A 23,202-nucleotide genomic window follows, 5' to 3' on the forward strand; every position below is an offset into this window, starting at 1 on the left:
GAATCCTGGACGTCTGACAGGAAACAAGCCCAACTCTCCCAAGGCCACAGTAAGTCAGCGTCTCCCCTCACCCAAAGTGTACTCCATACCCCAAAAACCTCTCCCAGGGCCTTTCTGTGTGCTTCTCTCAGACAAACTATCTTACAAATAGACATTCTACTTTACCACACACAATTTTCACCCTCCCTGCCTCCTGTCCAGCTTCCCATTATTGCTCTTTCTTGTTTTACCTCTTAAGCAATTGAACAATTTTATTAGATAAGAGAGCCATGGTTAATGCCAAGCAGCATTTGGATGTACTGTAATATTTTGGGCTTTCATGTTGGAGCTAGTGTTTTGCTGACCTTGTCAGAGCATGTTTGGATTAAATGCTGCATTTTGAATACTTCTTAGATGTATGATAATAGGAAAGGCATATCAAGACCTGCAGATAAGCTACAGCCGCAATGAACTTGTTTAGAATAGAATAAAAAAGACTTTAATTGTCATTGTGTAATAGAACCACACACTGAAATTTGCTTGTGCAGCCTCTAAAACAATATTCCCTTTCATATACACACTCACACAAAAAATAAAATAAGAAAAATATAAAAAACATTATCAAGGCATCCCATTGCATAGAATCCCCTTATAAAAAGTGCAACTATACTGGCTGGGGGATGGGGAGGCATGATTGTTCATTTCTGTGCTGGCCAATGATTGTTCAACTCTGTGATGGCCTTGGGGATAAAACTGTTCTGCAGCCTGGACGTGCATGCTCTAAAAGACGGATGCCGCCTGCCAGATGGAAGAAGGGAGAAGAGATGGTTTGAGAAATGTGTCTCATGATGCAGAATATTGTGCGCTCGGCCGAGGCAGTGGATCTTAAAGATGTCGTCTCGTGGGGGCAGGGGAAGTCCAATGAATTTTACAGAAGATCTTGTGATTCGATTGAGGGATTTTATGTCCTTCCCTGTGCAGTTGGCATACCATGTAGTCATACAGTAAGTTAAGATACTCTCGAGGGGACAGCTCAGAATGAAACTTGAACACACAAAACAGATTCTTTCAGTATTTTATTTATTTTATAAAAAAGGGAATGCAATTAACAAAAAGTTTCTGTACCTACATTAGTGTTTCAGATTGTACCGATTTAACACAGGCAGCGTGCTACTGGACACAAAAGGCTATTGCACACAAGACATTTCATACAACACAAATCATACAAACTGTACAAAAATACATACATACTTACATACAAACATACATAGTTAATGTAGTTATTACAAAACATCATAGAGTCAAGCAACACAATGAAGTGACAGGTACACAGGTGTACCTGGAGAAACACCTCTCCATCTGAAAAAAACTGGGGGGAAGCAAACATCACTGAAGCTGCCAAAGTGCTTTTCACCATTTCTACTTGGTAGTCAATATAAAATACACTGAGGGAGAGAAGAGTTTTAAATGTGTGTCTGCAGGAAGGTTAGTGTAACCATGAACAACAGGAACCAATAAAAGAAAAACAAGACTTCCTGTGGCAGAAGGAAGTTACATGTTGTAGCTGTCAGAGAATGAGGATGAAGGTGACCTACCAGGGCAGGTCCCCTTGTGTGCATTTGAACCCGGATCTTCTCCTATTTTGTAGGGGAGGCAAGTGGTTTTTTGAAAGATGAGACTTGTTTACATGTTAAGAAAGACAAAAGCATATGGCTAGCAAATTAAACCAGGATGTTCACAACAAATCTTTGTTCATGGTGCTATTTAAGACTTCACAGTGAGAGTCACCTACCCTGTTCATCCCACTCTTTGCTCGTCAATGATTTGATAATTCCAAATGATGATCAATAATACTGTCAACAATGGAGCACCTGCCCCAAACACTTCATACATACATTCAGCTTAATTCCCAAAGAGGAAAGCACATACAGATACACCACATTTTTGCTACGTTGCTTCAACACTGTCAAGATATCTGCCTTGTTTGTCAAAACAGCTGGACAGCTGTCATTGAGTAAAACTCATCAGTGCCGACTCACTTCAGGAAATGTGCTTTCTGATTAGGCTTTCCTCGACAGAAACTGTTCAGATACAAAAGACCACAGTAAAAGCAGTAGGTACAGATTATGAGGACAAATGAGGGAAGGGGATATTGGTTAGTGATGGAAATTGGAGCTGGAATATATCATACATACGTACATAAGCACTTACAAATAAGTTAGAATTTCATGCATTAAATGTAGGCAGATTATGTAAGTTTGTTGCAGTTAATGAAATGGTTTTAAGCAAGGTTATATGGGGAATATATAGCCCTGGTTTGTTAAGGGGGCACTCGTGCTAATTTGGCTTCTGTGGAGTGCAGTGCTGAGGGAAGTTGATCACTTTCTCCAGCTCTGTGGAATAATGAAGAATGAGTGATGGATCTGTGGGCCTCATGAATACAAATATCAGTTAAGGAGAATATTGTGCTTAAACCTTACTAAAGACAACGCTCAACGGAAGTAATCTACAATGTGCAACTTTGCAAGCTTTGCAGTTTGCCTTGATTCAGTTCTTGGAAGGACCTAAACAACTCACCATAACTATGATATAAAGCATGTTATGTTTCTATTTTTGGCTTTCAATTGGGGTTCGGGAAAAACAATAATAAGATGACAGGCATAAACATGAAAATGGATTGAAATCAATATGAATTAATGAGTACCTTTGAAAAAGCTATTTTCACATTTCTGAAAGTTCTCCCTTACTTAGTTGGTTCCCTCTTTGAGCATTGGGTTTCTACGCCTGCTGCAATCAATTGAATGCTGATTGTGAATTCACACAATTGTGATTGTAATAAGAAAAAGTCTGCATTGTAGCCTTGCCAGGCATCTCAGTCCACGGTTTGCTCGCTTCTTATTTTTCTTCTCGATCTCATGAACGCATGCACGAACGCACGCATGCAGCACACACACACACACACACACACACACACACACACACACAAACACACACACACAAACACACACACACACACACACACACACACACACACACACACTCAGCATACTCAAGTACTCTGATGTCTTTGCATCATATTAGACACTGGTACAATCTTGCATGATTGGTGTGCTCTGGTGTTCGTGTTTGTGGCTGCAGTGTTCCAGAGAGCTGGAGCTCTTTAGAGGGACCAGACAACGGTCAGCAGGCCGCCCGCTTTGCAGCACCCCCCAGCAGCACAACACACGCAGAAACTCCTTTCTCATGTCCTTGCTGCGCAGTGTGTAGATCAATGGGTTAAGTGCCGAGTTCAGCGTGGCAAAGCCAAAAAAGATGTCTGCTTTGGAGAGGATAGGGCAAAATTGTATCCTGCAGGACGAATCTAGGAGGAGGATGGTAAAAGCAGGCAGCCAGCACATTATGAAGACACCCAGCACTATAGTGACAGTTTTCAAAAGGGCATAGGCTGGTGAGTTTGTCGCTTCCTGGTGGCTGGAGCGAACAATCAAATAGATCCTCACATAGAGGATGACAATGGAGAGTAGTATGAGGCTGAAAATGGTGACCACAAAGAGGATGTATTTCTTTGAGTAGAGTGGCAATACAGTTGAGCATTCAGGGAGGTTATTGATGCAGTTCCAGCCGATGATGGGAAGTCCTCCAAGCAGGATGGAGGTGACCCAACAAGCTCCTATCAGGAGGAACATGCGGCACGTTTTGGTGGAGCCATACACCTTAACCTTGGTAATAGCAATATAGCGCTCTGTTGCTATCGCCAGCAAGCTGAAGACGGAAGCTGCCAGAGCAATAAATGCCGTTCCCTCCCGGATGAACCACTGCACAGGTATAAGGTGGAAGGTCCTTGGCCCTGATAGGAAAATGTTGGCTATGTAGGCCGAGCCTGCCAGCAGGTCAGAGAATGCCAGGTTGCCGATGAAGAAAAACATGGCGGTGTGGAACTTCTTGTTGCGGCAGACAGCAATGAGGACAAGCAGATTCTCCAGGATGATGGTGGTGCAGAGGACCACGATGACAATGTTGAGTGTGGTGAGCTGCTTTTTATCCTCACTACGTTTAGCTAGCTCCTCGATGGTCATGTTCTTTACAAAGGCATAGTAGGAGGGGATCAGACTCTGATCGTAGTATTGGGAATACTTGCTCTTCATGGTGACTGGGTGGCAGAGCACAGCGGCTTTATGGTGAAGATTCATTCACACAGTGGAGTTGTGCAAAAGGTCTAAGCCAATACCCATTGCCTTTAAGGAAAGGACAGGAAGAGGGTCCAGGCTGGGAGGGAGCCTGCCTGTCCCACGGTCACGTCTAAGGAGCTCTATGTGGGTCACCTGCAGACACACAGAAAGGAAGAGAAAGCCAGGGTTACTGACCAGGGAAATTCAGTGTCACTTATGAAATAAACTGTGACAAAGCAACCATTCATTTTAAAGATAGCAATGCACTCGTCAAAGTAAAAGGGCTAGAAAAACAAAGTAGCCAGGCAACAACCTGTTCCCAAGTCTGTACAGTGGGAACTAAACATTCAAGTAGATATCCAGGAATGAACACCCCTTTTTATCAGGGGTGTTCATTACGGAGGTGACCTAAAAGATAAACAGATTCAAAATGAAGAACTGGCATTTACATTTATAGTAACCAACAACCACATGACATAAATGAATGGCCACACAGTGAACACACTGCACTTACTGAGTCAATTTGTTACATCCCAAATGAAACACCCACGCAGGCAACAGTTGCAGCTTATTACGTTCTAAAAGGAATGGAAAGTAATAATGGCTCACAAAGGAGTTTTATGTTATCATAAAAAATTAATCTGTGGGAAAACCGAGAATTATTGACATGCAAAGATCTTCCCTTTTTTGTTGGCTTGTGAACCTTGCGCAGGCAAAGATCATCTTCAGGTGGAAGATTAAATACTTTGTGAGTGCCGGTGCTTAGACAAAGGGCTTACAGTCTGAAGGGGACATTCCACTAACCCTGTCCGAGCACTCGGCTGTCAACACATGGCATTGTTGTGGGGAGCAAACCATTCCACTCCAGTGAGCTACCTCTAGAAACTTCAGCATAGCTTGTGGATCAGCCAGACCTCTTCCTCCCAACCCACCCCTTCTAACCAGTTCACACAAGCTAACAGCAAATCAGATAGCAAAAGTGTGAGTTTCCTGACTTTATGAAAACAAGTTTTTTTAAAGATTATTTTTGGGGCATTTTTAGGACTTTATCGACAGGACTGCTGAAAAAAATGAAAGGGGAGAGACGGGGGGGAATGACATACAGCTGGTCGGAGTCAAACCCAGGCGCTCTGCGTTGAGGAGTAAACCTCTGGGCGCCCGCTCCACCAACTAAGCTATCTGGACGCCCCAATGTGGAAAATCTTTGACCCAAGTTTTATAATCACGCACCTTAAACGTACAAAAGCCTTGGGAACCCAGATTGTGGCTTCAAAATTATTGAAATAGCTATTTTTCCAAAGAGAAACCAAAACAAAATCAAATTGGCTGCAGCTCCAGGGCTGAAGACAAAGGATAGTTAGAGACTCTGGATATCTAATTAGAGGCGGAGCTGGTGAATTAAACCTGTCAGTAAGCAACAGGATCCCTCTGCAGGCCAGCTCCAGAGGTAATTCAACACTGATGCTTCCACTACCTGTCTTCTTTAGTTAGCTCTTAATTGGAAACCTTTATTGGAAACTGGGGCTGAACCATGTCTATGTTCTGCTGGGCTTTGACTCAAAATCTGAGAGACTGGAAGATGGAGAGGGAAATCAGACAAAGCCAGACAGAGAGCATGCATGTGGAACGGCATCTGGACACAAAGGCTGGAATCTGAGACATCACTGTGACGTTCACACGTACAAACTCATCCACGTGACGCGTTTCACCGCGCAGAACTTTACTCTTCACGTGTACAGAAATATTTTCTGACACACACGCGGCTAATTGGCAGCAAATCATTCTCTTGCATACAGGCAGGTTCGACACATAGCTGCTATTGGTTGCCAGTAATAACCAGCACACTATTTCCTGAGCCAGGAACAAAGAACAATACCCTCCTTCAGTGTGGATAGCATTGCCCTTCAGCCTTAATAATGGGACAGCACACTTCCATTTGGCTGCTGCAACTGTATCATAACAGACATTTATTTACAGTTGAGCACTCCCTTATCAGAATTGCTGTATCAGGGCAGCTTGTCTCCCCCTCCCCATCAGCTCCATTAATAGACACAAATAAGAGGCTTGAGGCTGAACACATGTGCCAGTTGCACCAGCACAATTGCATTAAGTTACATTATTGCAGACTATAATGATTTTATGGATGGAAAAGTCAGGCGATAAACACCAGCTCTGTATCTCCACAGTCTCCAGTCCGCTTGGGAAAAAACCAAGTTCTTTTTGCTTCATCTTTGTTTTTCTCTCTGCTCGGCCCGGTTTGCTTTGGACAGGTCTCACATGTGTTGTGTGGACAGCTTGAGGTCGTCCGGTCACCTCCAGTCCTTGGCGTCTATCATCACAAGGATTTTACTGTGTGTTTGTGAAACCTGACGGGCTGGTTTGCCTACAGCACCGTCTTGTCGCAACCGTGCCCCGCCCCTCTACCTGCCGAGTGCCTTTCAGACAGTTTCCACGGTGATTGGTCGACAGGAGTGCAGACTTCCTGCTATGTAAACCCTCCTTCCCGACCAACTTGTCTTCAAAGTTGTGCCCTGTGTAAGACCCAGACATCACTGTCACACTACCACAATAGACATAACACATTGTTAAAAATGTCAAGCTCTGTCGACCAATGACTCTTTTGAAACAAGGGGTAAGCTAAGGAAGCACAACCTTCTGCTATAAAAACTATACCTCAGTAATTAGTCAACAAATTGATAAAAATAATATATATATATATATATATATATATATATAAAATATTACTAGTAAGGTGTTTATGTATACCTATTATTCTATGAGCTGATTAATATTTTACAACAATTTTTAAAGAATATAAAATATTACAATTTAAATTATAAAACCAAAGGCGGGAAAATTCTGTTACACCACTTCTTTAAAGTATATTCAGCTGTATTTCTTGTGCATCAGATGTTACAGATATTGCCTGTATACACTTCCAATCAATTCAACTAAATAAGTTTTGCACTTATGCATTTAATATATATTTCACTGTAACTTAAGTATACAGTAAAAGATCTACATTTCAGTGTTAAAGAACAGCATATCCAAGTACTAAATTGCTACTTTAATTGTGGAAATAACTTGAAACTCATTCTCAAATTCTTCCATTGTGAATGAAACATAATCTTACATTGTTCCCGAAGTAATGCAGATACATTAGTTTGTGGATATTGGAAATACTTTTTAATTGTAGAGTTTTTCATGAGAACATAGACGATGGAACATTTGGAGTTGTTTTGGTTTAATAAACAACTGTCAAAGTCCTGTTTTGTAGGTGTTGATGTGTAGAGAGGCTACAGAAAGACAAATAATATCCTGTCTGAATTTCACAGTGAAGCTCAGACACGGTTACAAAAAGGTGATAAAAGAAACAACTGTGGTCAGGAGGGTAGAAGTGAAAGCCAAAGAGACAAAGGAAGTCAAACAAGATACAGACACCTGAGACAGGATATCCTATCAGAAAGCTTACGTGAGCCTTATCACCAAGAATCTATTGTACCTGTTTCTCCCTATTTGAGAAATGATGCAGACATGCTATTGTGGTGCACGTTCACATAAACACATCCTGCAAACGTGTTGTCAGAGTTTTCATAGCTACTTTTCATAACCGCATTTAAAGATGAGAACATGTTTAATCGACCATTGAACCACAATTGCAAACAGCTGCATATCATTTCTAACTCCCAAAAGATGATTCAAACGGGTGCTGCTGAAAGATGACTCTTTTCTCCTAATTTCAACAACAGACAGAGTTTCCCTTTCCATCTTAAGACTGACAGCTGCACAAAAGCCTCAGGTGCTTTCCCCAGAAACACCTGATAAGCCCCAATTAGCAAAGCGTCTGCTCATCTAAAAACCAAGGCAACCCACCCGACTACACCACCTGTTACCGCATTCTATTTAAACCTGGCTCTTTTCTCGGGGTGAAAGGTACAAGCTCTCACAAACACATAGGGTCTAGATAACAGATTTGCAGCTATTCTTGTTTGCATTGACCGGTGATTACTGTTTGCGTACCTAGAAGAGTTTGTGGTCTGAAACATCTTGTAACACATCTTCCTCCATCTGCCCTTCACACTTCTTGCTCACAAGCCGCTGTAGTGGCAACATAGCATCAATCCAGCCTGATCTTTTTTTTCACAGTACACAATCTGCAAAAAAAAAGCCAGCAGCATGAAGCTGGAAAGTGAATCATGTGCATTTTCCATTTTAGGAGATTTAATGACTTCCTGTGCCCTCTACAAGACACCAGGCCTTTCTTCTGAAATACACTTAATCTGAGGTACAAGGTAATCCACCAATGGAAACACAGAAAGCATCTGCTGCTGCTGATTTGTTCAAAAGTATAGTCTGCGGGGGTTACCACCATAATGACCGAGCAGCACTCATTTAAGGAAGGACTATAGATATTTCAGGGCGATAGCAGCTGTGTGTGAGACACAGCAGTGATGGAGATTGGGCGCTAAACTGCAAAAATCATGTTTTAAGGGAAAACCTCTGAGTCTTTACACTCAAATGAATAATCTGAAAGTGTCTTTTTGAGACTGATGTAAACCAAAAGGTGTGAATGGGACTCATACAGCAGAAGAGCGTGGCATTTTGGAGGAAAAATGTTAAAAGCAAAGAACTTCGAAGCATTGTGACAATCAAGTGTTGACGTGCCATATCCAGAGGAGCTAACACAACTAACTATTAGCACCACAAAGTATTACCACTGCTACCACGGATCCTTCAATTCTAAGGAAAGTACTTAACTGAAAGATGCATACCCATAGTTATCTACTTATTTTCTGTTTCTTTAACGCACAACGGCATTGTCTTTACACAGCAAGCTCAGTGCTTCTCAAAGCCGTCACAAACCACTGCACATATGGGCCCGTTATGGCAGGCCTTTTTAGCTTCTTTTCTTTTTTTTGGATTTAACAGCGCCATGCAGTCATGCTTGGCGAATTCAGAAAACACGGGCTGGACTGTGTGTACTGGCAGGTGGCTGCAGCGTCTCTCGGCTGCTCTATCCATCACTGGGCCCCGTGGCTCTGTATGGGAAACCTTTTCACATCAACACAGCAACACCATTGATTGTCTGCAGTCAATTTCCAGGAAAAAGCATTTCCAATACTACTTTAACTGGGATGTAGAGGACTCATGTTGCCGCTGGGACATGACTGGTCCTTTAAACAACCTTGATCACAGCACAGATGAATAAGCTCACAGGGCTACTCTTTTAAGTGGTAAGCAGCGTCTCTTCTGTGAACTCAAAAGTAAACCCAGAGCAGTTCTTACATCTTGGTCATGACTGCGTGATCTTATCTTTAGCCGTTGCTGTTTTCTTTGTTTCATACCACACAAGCTTCCTGATAAAGCTGATACCCAAAACAGTGAATAGTTTGAGATCAAACTAAGCACTAGCAACCTCAACTGCCTACTACTAAATGCCACTACACGGAATCAACAGTCACTATTGAAGTTCAGGGTGCTAAGCATGCACAGACTTTTGTTCTCTATAACCCATTTGAATGGAAATGCACATTTACTGACTTTCTATACGCCGGAAATCAAGGTAGTTATTACAGAGAGACAGTGAGTCTGACACATTCTGGTAATGATTTCACACATTGTAGCCTCCTACTCAAGGAACAAAAGCGGGGGCTGAGGATGGAGGAGTGAAATACAGGCAAATAAGTTGGCAGAACTGTTGTTTTGAAACACCATCCACTCACAAAAATCCCCAGACAATTGCAAACTGGTTGTTTTAAAGGGGAGCACAAACAAGAGAAGAGAGCCTGTTTCAGTGTCGCGCTGTAACTTGCACAGTCAAGATGAAGAACAGACTGAGTGATATGAGATGGGGGCCTGTAAGATCTCACAGTTTCTAGCTTGCACAGGAACTCAACTGGGTGAATAACACATTTAGCGGAGAAAAAAAAAATTGTCAAAGAAATGGCTGTGACTTGCAAAACCATGTTGCAGAAATCTCCTCTTTTTTTAGAAGAAAAAAAAATAGAGAAGCAGGACAAGTTTGCACCAGTGTCAGAATACATGAATCATTAAGCGAGATGAGAGGCAAATAACAAAACAGTTCCTTTTTAATGACAGGTTCCCTCTGGTTTTTTCACTCTGTGTTCAAGGTTTAATTTCAGCTCCAAAAGCAGACCTTCCTCTCTCTTTGTCTTTGTGAATATGCTAAACAATTCATTAGAACTGCATATAAGCGGTTGAATATTAGGGAAGTGGGTGTCCACAATACATGGAGTTTCATCGTTTAATTGGGGATTACCCTTTCGGTCGTCAAACAGTTTGACAGTTTGGGTGCAGCCTCTTCTGAGGGGTCCAGTCTGTCAACACAGTTAAACCAGGAACAATAAGTATTCTTTTTTTTGTTTCAAAGTGACTTGTTTTCTGTTCTTCTCCTCAGTCAGTTCATCTCTTGCAACTTTTGCGATGCTTTATTTATGGCAGTTGTTCATGTGCTGTGGCTCTTAGAGTGGCAGTGAGAGTAGCTGTAGACAAAGAGCTGCGTAAAAAAGGGCATCATACAGCCTAAGGTGCCATAGCCCGCATGACCCGCAGACACCCCCACCCACAGTCTGCCCCATTTTTTTTGGAAGGGGGGGGTCTTCAAGGGGGGAGCCTGAGAGGCAATTACTGTAATACCTTCACTCTCGGACCATTCCTGTCAACTTAAGTAACTGTCTTCCAAATTATTCACGTTTTAATATTGCTCTATTTTGCATATTTCCCTTTCATGCTTGCCACTCATTTGCAGAGCCACATCGTCCTCACTCCGACACCCCCTCCTCTCCTCGTTTATTTTAAACTTCACCACAGAGATCAAAAGACGAGGCCACAAAGAGGTGATTGAATGCACATCAAGAAGGATTTATTTAGCACACATCTGGGCCAGACATGTTCTTATAGTCTCCTATTAAAGACTTTATTACAGCACATACGCTTCATAATCAACTCTCGATTCAGGAAACTCTGGAGCTCTGCACCAGTAAACTACTTTCTCAGAACTGAAATGTTGTTTCATGTAGCTTCAATGATAATAATTTAATAATACATTTAACTACAATATAGTTTTTATCCTTAATCCTTGAAGACAAATGTATGCATTTCTGCAGCATGCATGTGCAATCTGTCCATAAGATTTAAGCATGAAAAAGTAATAGACTTTTCTTAGAATTCGAGCTTTACAGGGAACAGTGGTAAACCACACATGAAAATGCTTGACGGAATTTTTCAGGTTAGTGCGTGTATAGGTAGGTTATTGTTAACCACATGGTGTCTTTAACACAGACGCAGGACTGGTGCACTCTGGCTGATGTACTGCAATAAGAAGTTAGATCAAGTCTGGCTGGCCTGCATCAGAAACCTGAATGCTGAGGCATGCTCGATTCAAGTTTCAGCCCCTCTCACACCTTCCTATGTCCTTGTCTTTACAATGAGCTCTGCCCTAATGAATGGCTTTGAACCCTCGTTTAGGTCTCTTTTGTCCTGGCTCCCTGCTCCTATTCTACTCTCTTGCGAGACCTTGAATTCCACCCCTTCTCATGTTCTGTTTCTTCGTTTGGAAACTGCAAGGGTGTCGTGAGAGACCTTGTGATTTTTTTGTTGCATGGCGTGTCAAGGAACACTACTTGACAACATGTTCTCATACAATTGTGTATGTTGGTAGCGCGGAAGGCTGCTGTGACATCAATGTTTGTTCCACTGATGTTGCAGCAAGAAAGACTGTCACAGGACCGCATGCCACAGGGAAGAAGAGAAAGCAAGGTGCTGGCGACAAAGCAAAGCCCTGCACAATGGTTAAATGATACCATCGACATAGGCTGACACACAGGGGCACAAAGCCGCCCTGATTGCTTCTGCCTTTAAGATGATAAAATGATGAAGGCCCACCATCTCTCCTCATGGCCCAGCATAGAAAAAAGCTCCATACTCCTCTGGCAAACACACATCCATTAAACACTGCTTTGTCGTTAGAGAAAAACACGGTTGCCTGGAGAGGGAACATTGTTGTGTCCACAAAGTCCACAGTTGTTCCTCTGTATTTTATACAATATAAAAATGGGTTACTTCAAAGAGCATATGCATTCCTTTAACAACACAACATAAATCAAATCCTCTGGCATGAGGATAATGCATCTTAAACAGTAATATAGACATATATCTGTGTGTGTGTGTGTGTGTGTGTGTGTGTGTGTGTGCGTGTGCGTGTGCAGGGCCAATAGGGGCAATTTGGGAGAAAAACTGTCTGTTTTACTTCCTGGCAACATTAAATGAGTAGAACAATTTCAAAGAAAAGGCCCCACTGTAAACAACTTGTTCTTTTATTCAGCTTTATAAGCCTTGTGCAAGGTTTGATCAGAGTGGCTTGCCAAGGAATATTTTGCAAAAATGACAAACAGGTCAGAAAGTGAGTATTGCTGTGGTGCAGCTTTTTAGAGGATACAAGACAACAGCTACTTGACTTTGACCGAGACAAGGCTCATCGGAAATGGACATGTTTGAGCAGTTGTCACATTAGTTTAAGTAAACAGATTCCACTTCTACTTAATTTGTTGCTTGCAATGGAGCAGTCTGGCCTTTGTCATGACCCGGCTTGTGTTTGGCTGGAAGTTAATTCCGTTGTGTCTTTCAGACTGGATAGACTGAATCGGAGGTCTTCACCGAATAAACAATCGAACTATCTCTTTCTAACAAAACAGGCCATCATAGTTGACTTTTTGGTTTACGTGTTTGTACGTTTGTCAGTCATTTAAGAATCTGAAAGAGCTCATTGGCAGACAATCAGGTTAACTTGAAGTTCTGAACAAACTGAATGGCTTCAACAGGCTCTCACTGGCTGCATGGGGCGATTCAAGAGCCAAGAAAACTGTCTCCAACTTACTTCTGGATCTGGGGAGGTGGGGTGTTGATGTAATCCTGCTGAGTTTTCCAGCTGCACAAACAAAGCTGACTGGATACCAAAGGCTTTCAAGAGAGCAGAAGAAAGAAAGAAGAAGAGGAGGAGGTCTCCAAAACCACAGCTTCATGTGTACCTGCTCCAAGACTGCTTTAGCGTGAGCACTGAGAATGGTCAGACATCAGGAAACCACAACATGACCACACTGATTAAGCCTGCTGCTAGAACAGACTGCATGAGGTTGCTCCCATCCAGTTCATAAATCACACTGCATAACCTAAGGAGGAGTTGCAAGGTGCTGCCGACCCCCTCAAACGTTAGATGCTACATCTCAAGGGGCTATGCTTTCAATAAATTCCAACTTCAAAATTCATCCAAAGGCACAGCAGAAACCAAAAACCTGGTCTCCAATTTAGATTTCTCTGAAAGATATATAATGTTCATGTCTGTGGAGCAATGTTGCACAATGCAAAATGCCTTTCAAGGTTCTAAAAAAACCCATTATTGTCAACTGACAGCCATTTGAAGCAAGGGGCTGGTCCCAGCTTGAAATCTGACAGACTTATCCGCACCGCAGAAAAAATGATGGCATGCTGCTACAAGCATTAGTGCCTGGTCATGGGGGGTCTCATAGTTTGTCCAAGGAATTCAAGTGGAAAAGGAATGTAACAGGAGACTTTAAAGCTATTAGATTGTGTCTTTGGGTAAAACACCTTATTTGAATAGTCTCCACCAATCAGCTTATCTAAATGTTTATATGATACTCAGAACGGCACTGACAGCAACTAAGAAGTTTTGAAAAGGAGGGACGGATAGTGCAAGTGTGCATGTGTATTTCTCTAACTGCCAACGGAAGGCAAAGCAGTCTTTAGTGACCTTTAGTGACATCTTATTCCCAATTGCGTTACCAAAATGGGTAAAAAGCAGAGGCTGCCATATTTATTTCTCTAATCGGAGACACTCCCAGCTCTTGGCTGTAGAAGCTCCATGCTGTTGTCTGCTCTGTGTTGTGACTTGCTCTTCGGGAGCCTGTGAACAGAAGGCGTTTATTTTGCTCCAGCTGCCACACCCAAGGAAAGTGTTTTTCAGCTAAAGGGGGAGTACAAGTTAGAACTCTGAGCCTTTAGAACCAAGATTGCTCTCTGCTGAACGCTATTACCATTACAGAGAAAAATCTATGTATTAACACATGCATTTTCTCCTGTGATCTGCCAAGGTTCCTATTCTCTTTTGAAAGTTATGACCTCTGACTGGTTTCATTTAACCAGGTACAAGCCAGCGTGCCTCTGGCATGTCGCTCCTGTGATCTGACAATGTTGTCACCCCTCCGATCTGGCTTAATAAAGTGGGGAGTGTGGACAACAAAATAGTAGTCAGTCTCTCTAAGGAAAACCCTTCTCGGTGCTTCCTATTAGCAGACCGCTCTCAGGCCTGAGCTGAAACCCGAGCATCCTTCAGGGATCGACACCACCCACCCATCCCCGGCTTCACCCCCCTGGTGACCTGTTCCATTAAAAAAAGTTCCGCAAATCCAGTTCCCACCGCTGAATTACGATACATTTATTTATCCATCCATGCACTTATACATCTATTTATTTACTAATCTCATCTATTTTGTCTTCATTTCTCACGCAGTCCCCATTGGGAGGGTCCAATTACAGTAGTCATATTGCAGAGGGAAGCAGGGCCACTGAGCACATCGATATGGGTCAGCAACATACAGATCCTCAACTCATGATGTCATGGGCTGCTGGACTGAGCCAGTTTGCCTGTGCTCTAACATAAATGAGTTTAAAGTCCCTCTGGATAGACTGGTAAGACTAATACCATTTGTGCTCTTGCCTGGAGCTGCGGAGTGTCTGGCCAATAAGTTGACGCTGTTCACAGCACCCTGGGGTTTGCTCTTGCCAAGGATGGTGAAGTGTGTGAAGAAGCCTGGCAGCGGTCAGGCCTGGTGGGGTGGCGGGTTTTGTTCTGGTGCAATCAGCCATGTAGCCACATTGGCCAAACGCAGACGGCAGGCCGGCTGTATCATGCCCTGTCTCCAGCCAGTCCAAGGCATGCTGGGAGAAGCACCTGAGTCCATGAGTGGCCGTGCACCCCCCCTAAACTAACCAAGCTGCTCTTGCACAACGCTAGCATCAATTAAACTGCTGACAGGGCCTTCAACACTTGATAGTCCTCTCCTAATGCAGCTGAGTGGGCTTCCTTTTCACCCCCTACTTCTGATGTTATCACAGTAAAATGTGTGCTTGTCTTAATTCAACAGGCTTTGGAGCATTTGTGTGAATTTTGGACTTTGGTTTCTCATCCTGTCGCTGGGGCTCGAGATAACGCCACAACAAGCCCTTTTTGGTTTCAGACAGCCTGCTAATGAGCACAACACTGTGTAGACTGAAGCAGACTGTCCACAGGATAGAGGATGATGGATGTGGGCTTTTATCTGGGCAATAAACATTAGTTTCTCATCCTTATCACCTTATCTCGCTGTGATTTGGTGACAGGATGCCCCATGGCTGGACTGCTGACACCTATGTATCCCTCTCATCAGGTTTACTCTTTCGGACACGAGGAAACAACACCCTGTTTGGTCATTGGGGCCTTAGAGTGGTGATAAGGAAATGCAATCACAGGTCTTCCAAAGATGGCATAGACATAAGACCTGAAAATGTTCCAATATAGAATGCTACCGGTCAGTAGCCAAAAAATGGAAAATTAGTGTTACAGCAGCAAAACATATTTAATACAGATGCATGTTATTGTGACAGTGTATACAAATTGATTTTAGGACTTGCTAATTTTTAATCTCTGACAACAATGTACTGTAGTCTGTTAAGACCTTGCTTGTTAAATCTCTGTGCTGCGTTCCTCTGGGGAGCACATCTCCTGCCCCATGAGATTAACTCTGGTACATGGGGATAATGGGGGCTTTTGTCTTATTAATACATCCTTTCAGCACAATGCCTTCCTTAGAGTGACGGATGAACAAGCCTCAACAACATCGGAGGGATCGGGGGGGGGGGGGGGGGGGGGGGGGGGGGGGGGGGGGGGGGCTGTCGGTCGGGGGCACAGCAGGCTGCGCAACGGCTCGAAGGAAATGTGTGTGTGAATGAGTGTGTGGAGGCCCCTGCGAGGTCGCGGTTGGGGTGCTAGCAGCTCATCTCAGCCTCCGACAACAGCTATACAGACATGATGCAGCAAACTGCCCCCCCCCCTCCCCCGCAACCCCCACCCCCTCGTATGATCGACAGCTGTAGCCCTGGGTGTTAATGTGTAACACCACACACAGTGTTATTCATTAAAACACAAACTAACGTGGCTGACACACGGAATCCAAATATGAACAGTGGCTCCCGTAATGTTTCGGCTTGTGGCGAGTAATTGAAGTTAATTTATTGTCGCCGTGGTGTTCCGTGCAAAAGTGGCGTGTTGCTTCTTGTAGTGCATTCTGCTGTCATGTAGGTAGTCAACGATATATGACGATAGGCCTACTCATACCCTTCAGCCGCTCTGCTCCCCAACTCTGGAACTCACTCCCACCTGACCTCCGCAATATCAACTCTCTCCTCCTGTTCAAAACTAGACTAAAAACCCATCTGTTCCAGCTCGCTTATCTGTAAATACACTGCTCCTGTTTTGTTTTGTTTTGTTTGTTTCGTTTTTTGTTTTATTTGTTTTGTTATAACTACTTCACTTTTCTGTTCCCTGTATCTGTCTTTTATTGTCTGTAAAGCGTCCTTGAGTGTTAGAAAGGCGCTGTTAAATAAAATGTATTATTATTATTATTATTATACTGTTGAGCGTCAAGGGAGACTTTCAGTTCATTATTAACGTGAGTGATCGTTGATGCATTTACGGAAAACCTCGAGTGAGCTCATTTCATGTAAAGCTGCACTGCATTTCCCAACAGTAGCCTACGAGAGAGAGACATCCAGTTCCTTTTGTTAGGCTGCTGCAGCACATGCACACTGTCACACTCACCATAGTTGACTTACCCCATGAGAGTATACAGCGAAAAGACGCGCCGACAAACATATGTCTCCAAATGTCCTCACATGTGGTCACCACTTTCCAGAAATGCTGCTTCAAAGTTCGGGGCTTTCTTCCGCTGCAGGGTCGAGAGGCAGCGATGACAATCAAAACTTTGGCGGAGGACTAAACGGCGTATCTCGTCTAGTCTTCGGTAAATCCATACCGGGTCTGTGCGCCACCGCGGAAACCGTAGCCTACACAAAAACACCCGAAAGCGCCACTATTAAAAAAAAAAAAAAAGAGAGAGAGAGCGAGGAGTAATGAAAGCCAAAGAAGACTTCTTCTTTTTTTTTAACGGCACTTTCTCTTTTGTTGCTCTAATCCAACAGTCCGTCTGATTGTCCTCCTCCTCTCTGGGAACAACAGCTCCACGGGGCTGTGGAGCGTCAGAGAGGCGCGCACACAAACACACACCCACACACACACATACACACACACACACACACACACACGAGAGACAGAAAACGTCATATGCCCATAAAGAGTCGCTGGTCTCAGGTTCGAAATATAACGATGAAGCGGGTTTGTGGACAGCAATTAATATGGAAAATATTTATTAAGCCTATTTCTGGACCTTTTCTCCAGTCTGGAGCTCACAAATGAAGTCCAGATGTTCCACCTCCTCACTTCCTCTCTCCTAGCAGATCCCAGCGTGAACCAGAGCCCACACTTTTCAACTCATTCTGGATCAGTTTCCCCTGAGAGCAGTGGCCAGCTGCAAATGCATATCCAAAGCTCTGTGACAACGTAATGAAATTAAAATGTTATCCAGTGTTAAAGGAGCATTATATATAAATAAATAGGCATTTGGCATGTTTCTGCTTCCATGGCACTATTTTACTTGTTGTTACTGATGACTAATTGCTGTGATTTTCACATGTTTCCCTCAGGTCTGATGTGTAATAAAGAGGGTGAGGTAAGTCAAGGCTTGTTAGTCATCAGGGCTGCACCTAGACATACAGCCGGGCAGGTGGTGTCTCAAGTGAAAGCGCCTCTATCCAACCCCAGAGGAGATAATAATGTCTTCACAGTCATTATGCCGAAAGCCAAAGTCATCCCAAGTGGCTATGATGTCATGTGTCTGTGATAAGAAAAGGGAGCTGCCTAACGTTGTTATAGGATACATTAGTTATCTTACAAAACATCTTGGAGCTCTCCAGCTTCTGTGCTGAAGACATTTGGGTAGACATTTGGGTTTGCTTCAGGAATTGTGGATCCACCATTAAGTTTTCTTTTGTGTCAAACCGACAGCTACTTCTTGAGAGAAAAGATGCAAATGGTAAAAAGAAAGACATTGCTTGAGACAAAACACAACTGTTGAGTGTGATGATTCAGAGTTGAACTTTACAGTTTACCGATCAGGAGGCAGGTGGTACTTCTTCAGACTCAAGCATGCCAGTCCTACCTTGCTGAATGACATCAGGGCAGATTGCACATGGAAAGCCCTCATTGCTCATCATACAGTCTACAGGGGGAAATGAAACATGCCCAACGGAAATATGCAATCAAATGTGTCTTGGTCTGGTCTCCACCAGACAGTTTCAACAATGTGGATTACTGGGGGAGAAAAGATTTGAGATTGTGCAATCCAATCTCACTATACTCATCCCTGCCGCCCCCACAGCAGAACATTAAAGAAAAAAAGAAGAACTTATGAAAATCATCAACTTTGCAATAATTCCTTGCAACTCTTAACGGTTTAGCGGTGTACTTTCAAAGACTGGTTGTACACTTTCTGTATTCTTAGCTGAAGTGCTGGCAGGTTGAATGAGCAGTGTGTAATAATGGATGTGAAGTAGAAAGGCTTTATGGACTCTCACTGTCAGTGAGTTTGTGATGGGACACTTTTAGAAGCTGCCCCACTGCTTTGTCTCTCACTAAGCTTTTAGGGGAGGGGTCAAGAACCCTGACCTCACTTCCTGTTGGGGCTCCTCATAAGCATTCCATTGTCTGTGAGAATGTGCATGCATGGGCTCGGGGGACTCTGCACATCTGGCAGCTGCTATTAGCAACCTCCTGTACCCGCTCCACCCCCCCATCCCCCAAGGAAGATTACTTCATGTGCTGGTGGATGTGTGCCCCAAAATGCACCTCAAAATAAACCCTTCTGGGACAGTATCGTTTCATTAGCCACTGCTATGTTTGTCACAGGAATTAGTTCGGTAGAAAGTTGGGCCTTATTATGTATTTGAAGATTTGCATTTTATCTCCCTTCTAGTCCTTAAATTGCATTTTTAGAAGTTTGTCTCCACAATAATAAGAAGCCATATTAAAGGACGTTTTGGATGTGTTTTTTTTTCTTGCCAAGGGTTAGATGAGATGAGAGATACTACTCTTTAACACATCATATCTATTTATTCAGTGCATAAACTGAAGTGGGAAAATAATTTTTGCAAAGAGTAAAGTGCCAAACTAGATCTCTATTCTTTGAGTCTCCACTTGCCCGGCAACTGCCCCAACAAAGACAACGTATGAAATGGTGAATTATTGTTTTAGATAACTAAGGGATAATGTAGAGCGAGTGGATTCTGTTGCTTTGCTGCGTGTCGCCCCCAATCTCTCTCCCCCTTTCATTCCTATCTACTACAATAAAATAAAAAAGGCCTAAAATAATCCTTAAAAAAATAACTAAACACAAAGTATCGATTTAAAAATGGTCCTTTAGAGAGTAAAATGCAGTAGTTGACTATTCAGAACTGAGTATTTAATAAAGATGTGCAATAAACTAGATATAACATGTTAGTTAATAAGCTTAGAGGTTCTGGTATGCAGCCGAGTTTCCCTCTGTACCCAGTTTTTGTACTAACCTAACCGGTTGCGACATTTATAAAAACCTGCCAGCATGTTTTTCTCATCTAATTCTCAAAAAAAAAAAAAAGAAGCCCAAATGTTCCACTTTTTTCCTTTAGAGACTGCAAATCGGCCTCATTTACTAGAAGCATTCAGTCATGTTGCAGTCACCTGACCTACTGAACTTACCAGAAGGGGGTAAGCAGGTAAGCGGGTTTCGATTCAGAGATTGCGATGAGTGCAGAAACAGAAAGTAGATTAGACCTACAAGAGAAGAACTCGTATTGCTTGTCTTACTTATCTCGGTAGACCTTTTTTTCAATGAACTCAAACCCCAACAAGGCAAAACTGTCTTAGAGGAGATGCTGAATATTCTACGTTCCTACTTTTAGACACAGGATTACACTAGGGATGTCATTAACAGTAACTCAAACTGTTCTCAGGCTTGGTGGTGTATGGGATGGGGGACTTTCCCTTCCTTGTTTATCCACATTTCTATAGTAGAACAAGCTGAATGACAGATGCAGCTATGTATATAGTTATAAGGGCAACAACTATGGGCCCCAACAAACCACTGTGTGCACCTCATTTCTTTCATGTAATAAGTCTGTTGATGAATTACACTAACTAATCCAGAAAAAAACATGTGGTTAACAAACTGTTATGATTTTGAAACAGAAACTACACATAGAAAGTGAGGTTGTGGGGAAAGATCGCTTCCTCTTCCAAAAAAAAAAAGAAGAATCCCAGACGTCAAGTCTCTGAGGAAACCTTCCTCTTTTTCCACCCAGATGCTTAGACAAAAGTTTGAAATATATTTTTAAGGCTGCGAGCGTTCTTCATGTCATCTGCATCCAAGTTGCTCTAGTTAGTCAGGAGTGATGCAAGTGAAGTCAAATGACAGGAAACGTACACAGCTTGCATATAATAAGCTTTTCGCACTCCTACTCTGTGCAACGTGACTAAATGCATTCTGGTGACAGATTTTCTGTTAACTTAAAAACTGATCACAACACCAAAAACTTTTTTTGCACTAGGTGTTAAGGCTTGCTTGCTCTACTACATCACCCGTTAGAATAATTAATTAAGGGCACAATGCATACACTTAATTAACACAGACAGCAGAATCACACTCATACTTTATCTATCCTCAAACAGAGGAAATATAGGCCTGTGTGTTATGACAGCCAACATATTTGTGATATGTTAAATCTTTGGTGAACTGTCATTATTTGTGTCTTTCTTTGTTGCATTTTATCCTGGGTGTTTGCAAATAAACATATTTGTATTTCTTAATTTTTTCTCACCAAATTTCTCGGAATTTCTAATTGTATTGCTCCACCCCCATATTGAGGCATCTCACAGGAGTTTAGAGTTGCCTTATTTTTACAGTCCGGCCTGAAAAGACTGTTCACATGGTCCACTTCTGTACCAGTCTGTAACTGGTTACCATGCTTGAGTATTAGTGGTGGATGTCTGTCTGTTCACTGTCTTCTGGTCCATTGAGGAGAAGAGTGTGAGTGGATAGTAACGTGAGGGGGGCCCATGGTTGGGGAAGGGTCATGACATTTGTGGCTTCCTGAAGATTAGGGCAGTGTTTATAGAGCCTTGCTAGAGCCTTAGCAAAACATTCATTATTAGAGTCTTTTCTATTAACATTGCAACTCTGTGTGTATGTGTGTGTGTGTGTGTGTGTGTGTGCGCGTGTGTTTGTGTCAGAAGAAGTTTTGGAAGAAGTTAAGCAACTGCTGTAAGCTCTGTGGTCAAACAGTCATTTGGTGGTTGGAGAGGTGTCTTGTTTGAGGCCCAGCTACATGAAGGCCTCAGTTTAGCATGTAACAGAGTCACAGTCATTAAATCTGGCATCACAGAAAGCACTTCTACAAATCTGTTGTTTTGCCCTGAAACCATATGGCAGCCATCAGAGGCTCCTCGCGCATTGACAAAAGAAACCTAACCCTGACATTTTCTTGCTAATTCATTGACCAGAAAGTAAGTTCAAAAGGTTAGTCATAGGTTTGCATGTGCGTGCGTGTGTGCGTGTGTGCGTGTGTGCGTGTGTGTGTGTGTGTTAGTACAGGATAAGCTCAGGAACCAAGTGTACCTTATCAGCTAGAATCAGTCACGTTTGCTCAGTTTACATTCCCACAACATGGTCATGAGATGTTGTTTGATACATATATATATATATATATATATATATATATATATATATATATATATATATATATATATATATATATATGTATATGTGTATGTGTGTAATAGCTATATAACATCTGCTCTCATTCTTTGACCTCAGTGCTGTTGAGTTTCAAAGAGGGCTACGTGCCTGTCAAGGTAAGGTAGAGAATTAGTGCACAGATGTTGCACAGCAATAACTCAGCACGCACAACAGAGGGAAAAAACAGTCCTCTGTCTGCTCAGGCAGAATGTTTCTGAAGATTTTACGGGAAAAGAAGGAGCCAACTGAGCGGTGTAGTAAAGGAGTTTAAAAAGGAAATAGAAAACAAATGGATGTGTGTAAGTAGAGGGGGGAAGGAAGTGAAGTGAAGTCGGTCAATAGAGGGTAAAATAAGCTTTCAGTAACCAGGTCAAGCATGCACCTATTGGAATCTTTCCTGGAGAAACTTGCTTGGTGTACGGTTGAGACAGGGAGGCCTGGCTTAATGGGTTGATCTCTGTGTATTTTTGCTTGAGGCAGAACCTACTTGTTTGTAAAACTGTGTCGACAAAAGAATGTTTGCACTAACACAAGTGTCAAAAGGTGCACATTTCTTCCTTGACAAGAACTTATCTTCTGTTTCCCAAAGGGAAGCTGGCACTTGACTGCCGGGGTCAATGCTTGGGGTCATCAGATAAAAAGGATCAGGGTCGAGCAAGCCATCACTTTTAAACCAAGTTATCTAGTCAAAGTGGTAAAATGTATAGAAAGAAAAAAAGACAAAGAGTGTGAGAAGAGATGGCAGGAGGGCAGCAGGGGTCTAAATCTCACACTAATCTGATATAGCCTGAAGCCCTTCTGTCTGTCAAAGCTGATAAAACACACAAACACACACTGAGCATGACCCAGACCCAGCCTGGACATGGCCCAGACAGTCCCATGGACATGGATTCAGAGACCAGAGTCTCTGCCGGGACCATGACTATTTCCATTTGCAAATTATATCATTTTATTTGTTAAGAGAATGACAATTCCCCCTTTCCCACTTGCTGATACAGTAAACAGCTCTATGAGACTATTTTTCAATGTAAATCATTAATAAGAATGTACACTATTATTGTTTTATGGTGTATTTCTTTATTGTGTCACTCTAAGTC

General features: G+C 42.6%; 1 protein-coding gene across 1 annotated transcript; it reads right to left on the reverse strand.

The window, feature by feature from the left end:
- Positions 1 to 1,042: 1,042 nt before the first annotated feature.
- Positions 1,043 to 17,716, reverse strand: s1pr2 (sphingosine-1-phosphate receptor 2). Its single transcript, XM_034894450.1, has 2 exons — positions 17,055 to 17,716; positions 1,043 to 4,301 (listed from the first exon to the last, which is right to left on the reverse strand). The coding sequence occupies exon 2, from the start codon at positions 4,167 to 4,169 to the stop codon at positions 3,057 to 3,059; it is 1,113 nt and encodes a 370-aa protein (XP_034750341.1). The 5' UTR covers positions 4,170 to 4,301; positions 17,055 to 17,716; the 3' UTR covers positions 1,043 to 3,056.
- Between the last annotated feature and the right edge of the window lie 5,486 nt (positions 17,717 to 23,202).

Source organism: Etheostoma cragini, chromosome 15 (genome assembly GCF_013103735.1).
Source record: "Etheostoma cragini isolate CJK2018 chromosome 15, CSU_Ecrag_1.0, whole genome shotgun sequence".
In the NCBI taxonomy this organism is placed as follows: domain Eukaryota; kingdom Metazoa; phylum Chordata; class Actinopteri; order Perciformes; family Percidae; genus Etheostoma; species Etheostoma cragini.

What these genes read in the sequence shown, in the direction of transcription:
- s1pr2 (XM_034894450.1), bottom strand. Translation starts at nt 4,169, where the DNA reads ATGAATCTTCACCATAAAGCCGCTGTGCTCTGCCACCCAGTCACCATG.